Consider the following 10,813-nt stretch of genomic DNA (forward strand, 5'->3'; position numbering starts at 1 on the left):
AGTGTTCTTGAAAACAGTTATCAAACAAGCCATATACTTCCATTATACTTTAAAAATAAAATAAAAATTCTCATCTTACTTTCAAATAGATTAATTTCACTTACCTCCACTCAGGTTTTAGTTAAATACACTTGATCCTATTGATTTGAAATTTTATCAAGTACCTTATCTTTTTTATTTATTATTTCCACTCACATCATCTCTGACTAAAAATAAACGAGCTATTTAATAAAATTTTAAATTAATCGGGGTTTGGAAGATTCAGCCAAAACCGACGAGGTGAATGAATTAACCCCTGTTGATTAAAATAAAGGAAGCATCATGGTAAAGGCAAAAGGCAAAGATTTGTGGAGGCATGTGGTAGGTGCAACGTCCCCAAGTACCCCAAGACTTTATGCCTTCTCCCACAAGTGATGTGGGGATACCCACTTGAGGAAGATGGACAGGAGGTTGCTTCCAAATATATCAATAAAATAAAATAAAATAATAATAATTATACAAATTGAAGCTATTCAATATGTTACAAATCTTCTATTTTTTAATTTTACAAAAATATCAAAATTAAGAAAAATATCCATATTGATAAAAATGAAGCATAGAATATGCTTGATTTATGAGGGGTAGAAATGAAAAAAAAAAATGCTATGATTTTTCTTTTACCCTTTTAACAATGTTTGAGTACAATGGACATGACAAAAGTTTAAGGAAATGCACATCCAAAATGTTTAAGAGTTTATTTTTAAAACTGCTTTTGAAAACAATTTTGGCTTTCTAAAATAGAAAACAAATTGTCAAAACTAAAAAACACATTTGTTAAAATGTTATAACTTAGGGATATTAAGAAAGTTAGACCTTAGTAAAAAATTGTGATTAAAGCAATTTTCTATTTCCCTAAACCAAATCAAAAAACACATTTGATGAATTTTTAACAGAAACCAATTCGAAACAAAGTTATTTTATTTGTATTTAGTTATTTTGTGATACAATATTCTTTGTAACAATTAAAAATTAAAAAACACTCAAAAAAGTTTATTTGAAATATTTTTAAACTATTTTTAATATTTTTAAATATATTTTAAAATAATTTTTATACCTAAAATATTATTTTTAATCATTATACATGTTTGTATAATTATTTTTTAAAACAATTCTAAAAACATTCTCCTAAAAAAACCCTATTTTTTATTTTTGAGAAAAAAAAAAACAATTTTTTAGTTACCGAATATAATTTTCTATTTTTTTATTCTAAAAAACATAAAAAACAGTTATTGACCCTAACTTTTCATATTTCATTTCTCAAATAAAATTTGTTCCTAAAAACAATTAAAAACTATTGTAAAATTTGTTTCCAATGATACCCTTATTTTTCAAATTTAAGTCCCAAATAGATTTTTATTTATGAAAATAATTAAAAACTATTTTAAAAACTATCCTTAAAATTTTTTTAAATGGTTGAATAGGTCATAATTTTCTTTCCTTTTTATTTATTTATTTTATACCTAAGTAACCTACTATTACCAAACTGTTAGAACTCTCCATAGGGATCCAAACAAAACAACTGATCACCCGCAACAACTAACACCAAATAAATTAAAAGTATCATTGATGACAAGATTCGAACAAGGACCATATGCTACTTATTAGAATCACACTTCTCAATATTTGTCTGGACCAACTAGACTACCGATATAATTTTCTTTTCTAAAACTTTTCTAAAGGAATTTTACAATTTTTTTCTCACCTTTTCCTTTTATTTTCTCTCCCCATTTTAGTTCCCTTAAAACGTTCCTAAACCATAGCCTTAGCCTTAAGAACAACAATGGTCATGAAATTTTCTTTCATAAAAATGAGAACCAAACAACAAATCACAATGTTCCCTCACTTTTTTTTTTCTCTTTTTTTTTTCCCTTATAAATTTCCAAGAACCAAGAACACTGGTCAGGAAAATGAGAAGCATTTCCTACAATCATTTCCTAAAATTTGAAATCAGAAAACAGCTACTCATACCCAGAACATGTTTGACAAAAAATCCTTCAAATTCCATGCTTCCCAGAAGTAAGTATACCGCAGAATCACCAAGAGAAGAAGAGGAAACAAAGGAAACTACTACCTATCAAAAAAGGAAACAAAGGAAACTACTACACTGTCTCCACATACAAAGCTCCCCTGTGCAACAATGCACATATTTGAAACCCCAATTCAAATGAAAATTGTGCAAAGCATACAGATGCAGTTTAATCTCAAGTGGTGACTTCACAACTGTTACGGTTTTATTTTGCAAACTAGACTAATCACAAGTTACATTTATTAAAAATGAGTCATTCCGTCCAAAACCCGAAGCAAACGTTAAAAATGCTTAGGCATTACATACCTGGTAGAACCCAAGTCTATTGAACTGAATAAACAGAAGAAAACTTTTTGGAAGAAAACAACTGCCTTCGAATTGGGACACTTGATCAACCAACCTTTTGCCTTAATCCTCTTCAGGTGTGTCTGAACGGATGGCTGAAAGAGACAAACCAAAGGAACATGTCATGAGAATACTGGCACAACGTGGTCAATGAAAAGAAATAAAACTCACTTACTACAAATAATAAACTGTGTTAATATGAAAATTGGACATGGAAATGCATACCTGTACTAACAGGATGGAAAAAAAAAAAAAAAGATTAAAGAATATGATTATTTTGAATCCAAGCTTTTTCCCATAAAGTGCTTCATTTTATGCATTGGCTTTAACTTTTTCTAACAAAAAAGCTGTGTACAGAAAAAAAAAGGGGGGGGGGGGGGGGGGGGGGGGGGGGAGGGACCTATACTTCTCATTATTCTGCCATTGGTTCAATCAAAGGATCTCATGTGGAAGACCAATTGTCACATCCCAAATTCTGGGCAACCCAAAATTCAACTCATGAGCTGAAGTTAGAGATTTGACCCTAAGGGTTACACCTATCCAAGCTAACCATCAATCTTGATAACCTGAATTATTTATTTTTATTTTTTCAAATCAACCATCACCTATTCACAAGTATAATAAATTCACCAATCATCTTACCAAGGGTGATAACCCAAATATTTGCAAAATAAATAAGTCATTTTTCTTTAGCCACAAACCCCAAAAAAAAAAAACTTCATAAATAATTCGTAAATCACAAAAGAAATTAACCCAAACAGTAACCATATTCCATATAGCATAAAGAATAGCCCAAATGTCACATATTCATTTTCCAACAACCAAATCTATGGTCTTTTTTTAAGAAAAGAAATAAAATAAAAGTTTTAGGGTTAAACCACCTTACCACAAATCCGAAAATCCAACCGTTGAAACTAAAATCGGACTCTATAGGAATGTTCCTCACATTGAATAGAATATTCTCCTAAAATTTTACACAAAATAGAGGTCATTTGATAGGTCTACTAACGTCCCAAAGTCGACGCCCCATTTCTTCCACTCTCAATCAACCTCCCTGCATCTCCCCCTTTTCTTTCTTTCTTTCTTTTCCTTTTTTTTTTTTTTTTTTTTTTTTTTTAACTCCTCCCATGCCCAACCACTCAACAATATATATATTATTATTACAACTTCAAAATACCACGCATATTCCTTTTAATAAATTAAACTACTATTTTTTATTTCATATTCCACAATTATAAATTACACTCAATTTATGATTTTCTACCTTATAAGAAATACCACTGTATTCTTAATTAAATTTACTACAAGTTTGCTCTTCAAAAAATATAATTTGACTTTAATTATCTGAAACATTTTTACTCTAATTCACTTAGGACATGATTCCATTAACTATTAAAATAAATAAATAAATTTCATAAAATGTTTGAAACATAAAATAATCCTTCAACATTCAAGAAGTTAAAATTCATAATAACCTTTAACTCATTAATTTTACCAATATTTATTTACCAACAAAAATTTAAGCAATATTTTGAAACTTAATTCCATCAATTATTTAGTCATTCAATTTATAAAAATGGAATATGAAATAAAAAAAATAGTAGTTTAATTTATTAAAAGGGATATGTGTAGTATTTTGAAGTTGTAATAATAATAATAATAATAATATAATCAAGCGGCCGGGCATGGGAGGAGTTAAAAAAGAAAAATAAAGAAAATAAAGAAAGAAAGAAAATGGAGGAAATGTAGGGAGATCGACTGAGTGGAAGAAAAGGGGTGTCGACTTTGAGACGTTAGTAGACCTATCAAACGACCTCCATTTTGTGTAAAATTTTAGGAGAATATTCTATCCAAAAAACATTCTTATAGAGTCCGATTTTAGTTTCAACGGTTAGGATTTCGAATTTGCGGTAACGTGATTTAAACCTAAAACTTTTATTTAATTTCTTTTCTTGAAAAAAAGAATCATAGATTTGGTTGTTGGGAGACGAATATGTGTTATTCTTTATGCTATTTGGAATATGGTTGTTGTTAAGGTTAATTTCTTTTATGATTTACGAATTATTTATGAAGTTTTTTTTTTGCTTTTTTAGACTTATTTTAACTTTTGCTAACTCTAGAAGTCTCTCTTTACCCTAAGTGAACATCCATGACATTAGAGTCTTTCCTCAATTCTTTGCATCAATACAAAACTCTAGGTGCCACATAATTATGGTCTTAAGGTAAGTCTCTATTTTGTTATCTTCTAAACTTATTAATATTAATGCAACTTTTTTGTTTTTTTTTACCCCAGTTGAACTTTTCAATCTTATCTCATAGAATAATTAAGAGTTTTCTCCTTCTCAAAGCCTTTTATTATTGTTATTCGACATACATTGAAATCAATTTGATTAAATTCACTATTGACATTATCCCTTAGGCTATTGTCTTAATTCCTCTAAAAGAAGTTTATAGTTTCTTTTTCTCATTGTTGTCGTTTTTTCCCCTTAGCAAGATACATGTTTCCTCCTCAATCTATTAACAAGATCATTCTCTAGATATGATTTTTCACTAATACTTATATAGTTTATTCATTTTCCTTTTGTTTTTCATGCATTCGATACTCATAATTTACTAGTATTGTATATCTTATTCAAATGCACTAATATTTTTAAATATTTCATTTATGCAATCTCAAATATCCCAATAATTATAACATCACTTGATTTTTATTTCCTATTAGGACCCCTCAATTCAAATGTCTTATATCTCTTCAATATTCTTAGTCAATTAAAGCCCCTATGTCACCTTCACACTTCTTTTTTATAAAATCTTTTCCTTGTCATTCAACAACACACCATATCTCCTATTAAGATGCATATAATATAAACAATCACACTAAATGTCACAATAACAAGGCAAGGGAGATGTGATAAATGAGATAAAACAAAAATAAGGTTCCGTAGTCCCTATATGGTAAACTGGTTGGCCCACCAATTGACCACTTAGGGTCTAAAAGAAACTCAATCTTCAACCCTATCTCGAATCCAATCACATATCTCTTCAACCAAGGCAACTCTTCACATCATATACAAACGTGCTTCATGATTAATACATAATACGTATCACTTTTGAACTCAACAACCCTTAATCAAATATATATTACTAAAATTGTAACCAAAACTTGAATCTGGAGCATACAAGAACATCTATATAAGCAATTACAATACCACTCATATTTGGAAAACTCCAAAATCATAGAAATGTTATGAGATGCAATTCTACTTCCCTTTTTTCTTTTTCAAGGCATTGCATACATCCATTTGCATAACAATATGCTAGCACAACCATAAATCTAACGATATCGACATATTCCATTATAAATATACAAAGAAATTTTATTTAGGCAATCTTTAACTCTTAATTACTTGTTTTAAAAAAAATAACCATATACTTAAAAAAAATAACCATATACTTATAATGTACTTTTTAAAATACATACATGTTTTCTACCTTTTTTTTTTTTTCTCACATCGTATCACCTCATCCGAGTCTTTGGGACATTCCAATCCCATGTTCAAATGCTTCACTTACTTCAATCATTCTACTTAAGATTAATGAAATATTCAGAACAATCCATCACAATAGAATCAAAATTACAATAAGACATAACATGATTTCAATTTAATCTCAACAAGAAATAGCAACATCAATCCATACTCTATTTAATCATTATCAACAATATTAATTACAAGCAATTTACGCGCCCACATGTAATTTGCATGCTCAGGCTATTTTCAATACTCATTATACACTATTCTTAAACACATAAATTGAAATCCACTAACAACTAATACAACATATCAAGCACCAAAGGAGGAAAACATAAGAAAGTAAGCACACATAACACACAAGCTCAAGTATTATCGCAACCTTCAACTTTGATACCATGTTGTCACGCCCCAAATTCTAGGCTACCCAGAATTCGACTTGTGATCCAAAGTCAATGATTGTTTGATCAATCATTAAGAGTTTAATCAATCAATTAAATCAATCATAGACAATGATCAATCTACTATATACACTCCAATCCACTCATAAAGTTGTACATAAATGATTGTTTGATCCGTCTTTTTAAAGTTTCCAAACACTCTCCAATTTCTCTCTTTCCATATGGTCCAAATAAGCACAAAAGGAGCTGCTCACCAAGTTTGTCTTCCTCTTCTTCCCAACAAAGGATACCTTCCAGCTTAGAAGTACATTTCTGAATAAGTAGAACATCCCCCACTGGACTCTAAAGAGAGCATAAATTAACTATCATAACATGACTACTTTGGAACAATGAAAGGAGGATGTGATCAGCCATTTCTTCTTCCCTTTTACACAAATAACATCCATTCAGCATCCTCCAACCCCTCCTTTTGAACTGACTTTTCCTACTTGAATGAAACTCTTTCACTTCCTAACCACTGCACGCCAAAATGGCCCACAACTCCCTCATAGTACAACACTGTAAAGGTTCATCTTTCCTCCAATTTCTCACAAGCAGCACCAACATGGGAAAACTGGCTCCTCCTTATAATCAAACTTCCCTGTGGCTAATATCATTTCCCCACCCCAAACTACATCCCAAGCTTGTAGATTCAATTGTATTCACCAATTTTATCAAGAAGGTTGCATCCCAAGCTTGCAGATTCAACAATGTTCATCAGTTTAATTAATAAAACCTTGTGGGTATAAACACTCTTATTTTATTAACAACATTTATACTAGGGAATATTTTTTATATTGTCACACAAAAAAGAAAGATCAAAGATAACAGGAAAATTCAGAGAAGTGGACAATTATCTCATGACAAACACTGAAATAATTTCCATATTACACAACTAATATGCATCACCAGTTGAAAATAATCAAAAGCAAACATTCACCGATATGGTTACTGACACACTCTGCAGCTAGCTAGAAAGCAGGGAAATTAGATAGCAAACAACAAAAAATAAATTAATGAGGGAATTTTATACAGCAGAATGAATGAAATTCATTTATACAACCACATATTGTTGGCAGTCTAACATTGAACAAGCAAGGATTTTCACCTGTAGAAGCTTATTCGGCACAGTTATAACTTCTAATGAAGTATTAATCAGTAAAAAAAAAAAAAAATCTGTATGGTGAAGAGGTTTCTATTTAACATGCAAAAAAGTTAAATTGTAAAACCTATCCATTAAGCTCTTCAGCAGAAGTATATCACCCTTTTAGGTCTCAAAACTTTGTAAGATTCTACCTTGAAGTACATTACCCAGCTGACCTATGAGACTCACTAACAGTCAAATAGGTTTTTTCAAATAAATTCCCTCTTGCTTAAAAAAAAATTAAAAATTTTATTTATTTTTGGAAAAAAAAAAAACAACAGCAGCAGGTCAAACAGCCTTTCACAATCAGAAAGAGCATGGAGTGGGGCTTTTGTCTACATTCTATTAATAAGTCGCATGGAAAACCAAGGGGATTATACGTTCCTTATAATTCCTCTACCACTCTAAACACGCATCAACACCATAGGCAGGAGATGGAAACGCATTTGTGAAGACAGAGGTTAATGCAACCAACATCATCACTGACACAGGAAATGGAAAATACTGTTAGCAAACCTTTTACCAATTCTTCACAATGATGACAGTTCGCATCATGCATGCTGACATGTTCACCCATTGCTCTGACATGTTAGCCACAAGGCGTTGTCATGGCAACATCCAAGTCATCTAGTACATGGGCTCAGAGTAAGATTATAGCATTTTCCTTTTCCAGTGTATATCTCAACCAAGAAGTACCAAGTCAAAATAATCCTAACCCTCCAATTGCTTGTTGAGAATCAAAGGAACAAACAAAAGAATGAAAATTTGAATCCTTCTTTTTACATTTCTGTTTCAGTTTCCAAAAGAAAAAAGAAAAGAAAATAAAAAAGTCCTATAATGCCTAGTATAGTCCAAGTTTCGTTCAGGCCAACGAAAAATAATTCAAAATTTCACCCTTATTTACTCAAAATGTCTCAGCAGCCAAACAAATCCTAATTTCAACCAAGATTCTCGTTAATCAAACAACCAGTTACCAAGAAATATGGCATACACTACAATCTGAAAAAAGAAAAAAAAATCCAAAACTGATTGAAACAAAAAGAGTGAGCTTGTGATTATTTTCTACGCAATTTTTTTAATCTCATTCTCCCTCAGTTTTTCTAGGCAACCAAACAGATCCAGAAAAGTATTCTAAAAAGATCCAGAGTCACCAAACCACTAAATTCAATGAAACAGACAAAATTAAGCTATGATGAATTTATGCTTTAATTCCTCCTCTTTTTCCTCACAATTTTTCTTGGCAACCAAGCGGATCGACAAAAACAAATTAAAGAAAAGATCAACAATCGAGAGAGATAGAGGATTACTGGGCTTCTGGGGAACGCCATTATCCCATTTGGAAATGGAGAAATGAACCTTCTCGCGAGTGAGGGCTTCGGATTTGAACGGCTCCTTGAGGCAGTTCCTCACCATATTCGCGCAGATGTTCGAGTAGGATATGTACGTCATCCCCGCTGCTCTCCAGAACGGCACCGCCGCACCTGATCCCACTGCCGACGCCATTGATTTTCTTTCTTTCCTTCTCTCTCTGATCTTCGCCTTCTTCACCGAGGAAATTCAAAGTCAGTGAAACCCTAACCCTAATATAAGATAGGACCCGGATATTCGCTTGAACTGGGTCCGAATATATCGAAATGGGCTGAGCCCAATTATGGTCCGGATACTGTATTTTCCTTAATTTAGATTATATCTAGAAAATTAGCTTACAAAATATTAATACCAGTATAATATAAATTAAAATATCATAAATTTTGTAACAAAACCCATCTGGATTCCTATGTAGACACAATGTCGTGTCCACGAGATTACGGGGTCCCAAACATTTGTATTGACCCACATCTATCTGGATATTACGGTGTCCTAAACATTTGTATCGACACACACCCAACCATGTAGGCTTTTGATACAAAGGGTTTTTAAAGTTTTAAAACCTATCTACGTAATTAAGAGAAATCTATATATATATATATATAGTTTTAATAACTTTCTCTATTCGATGTGAGATGTTACAAACAAATATAGGTTTTTTTTTATATATATTTTGTAATTGAATAAAAAATCAATGACAAAAACACTTCAAATATGTTTCTTCTAATAATATTATCAAAAACACTTTAGTCCACTTGACATAGCTTTTAGAAAGTGTACCCTTTTTTATTACCATACATTTTTCTTTCCTTTTTTATAATTTTGTAATAGCAATTTATTACCTCTCTCGGTCTTATCGAAAAAATAACTTAGACGACTTTGTTGATATGATATTAGGTTTTCTTTATAAATAGCAAAGTAATCTCCTCAAACACATGGAGAGCACAAAGTATCTTCTTTTGTTTGCCCAAACCTACATACCCTTTATGTGAAATCTCTCTTCATCTAATTCTCCTTTTTTTTTTAATTATTCATGACTTCATTTTTCACATTGGTCATAACCTTAATATTATTTTGTTGATATATCATTCTATGATTTCACTGAAAGAGATCTAACCAAAATCGGAGATCTATTTCGATTTATCATCGATTATTACCAATTCTTGCCATTTACTTCTAATCTTTGTAAGTATTTGCTCTCAAGCATAATTTTTTTACATGTTTTTTTATGAGTTTGTTTGATTTTTGAAATAGTATGGGAAAATCACTAGCCATTCTAGTGCAAGCTTATTCCTCCCCTTTAAAGTAGCATAGAAAGGTGTGTTTTTCTTTTTTTAATTAATAATAGCCTAATTAAGACTCCAATTCATTTTAAGAAATTTTCTTTACCATTAAAACAATACATAATGGTTAAACCTTTGATAATTATGTGTTGCATGCATATTGAAAAATAAATTACCAAATTCCTTTAATTCACTTTATTAATTTATTTTCAAATAAACCCTAAATCTTACCAGGAAATTATGGATTTTTTGTTCTATTTTTTAGACCTTATGAGTTAAGAATTATTAAATTTCTTTGATTTTTTTTCAGATTCTAAAACTATTAAAATTATATTTATAAGCCTTTTTATCTAAATTTTTTTATTTATAAATTTTAAAATTCATGTACCAAGATTTTTAAGTATTTTGCAATTTTCTTGGTAATATTGACTTAATTTATTCTTTTAAACAAATTTTGTCTAAGAATATTGTTGAATTTTATTAATGTGTGTCTCATGTACTTCTTATGTGCTGTTTTTCTCTCTCTTTATTTTCTAAAACTAAATGTAGAAGTGCTTGATTAGTTTGGTTGATATTTAGATATAGATGGGTTTTCCAAAGTGTGACCCCTTTGTTCTTAGTTTAAGGAAAATCCCTTT

At 30.5% G+C, this 10,813-nt stretch overlaps 1 protein-coding gene across 1 annotated transcript; it reads right to left on the reverse strand.

Annotated features, from left to right (window-relative positions):
- Positions 1-2,169: 2,169 nt before the first annotated feature.
- LOC117922753 (ATP synthase subunit epsilon, mitochondrial) lies at positions 2,170-9,090 on the reverse strand. The gene is made up of 2 exons (XM_034840959.1): positions 8,832-9,090; positions 2,170-2,505 (listed from the first exon to the last, which is right to left on the reverse strand). The coding sequence occupies exons 1-2, from the start codon at positions 9,025-9,027 to the stop codon at positions 2,474-2,476; spliced, it is 228 nt and encodes a 75-aa protein (XP_034696850.1). The 5' UTR covers positions 9,028-9,090; the 3' UTR covers positions 2,170-2,473.
- Positions 9,091-10,813: the final 1,723 nt, after the last annotated feature.

Source organism: Vitis riparia, chromosome 9 (assembly GCF_004353265.1).
Source record: "Vitis riparia cultivar Riparia Gloire de Montpellier isolate 1030 chromosome 9, EGFV_Vit.rip_1.0, whole genome shotgun sequence".
Taxonomy (NCBI): domain Eukaryota; kingdom Viridiplantae; phylum Streptophyta; class Magnoliopsida; order Vitales; family Vitaceae; genus Vitis; species Vitis riparia.

Coding starts and splice junctions, on each gene's coding strand:
- LOC117922753 (XM_034840959.1), bottom strand. CDS start 9,027: ATGGCGTCGGCAGTGGGATCAGGTGCGGCGGTGCCGTTCTGGAGAGCA. Junction 2,506..8,831: donor TGGCGTTCCCCAGAAGCCCA/GTAATCCTCTAT, acceptor TGTCTCTTTCAG/CCATCCGTTCAGACACACCT.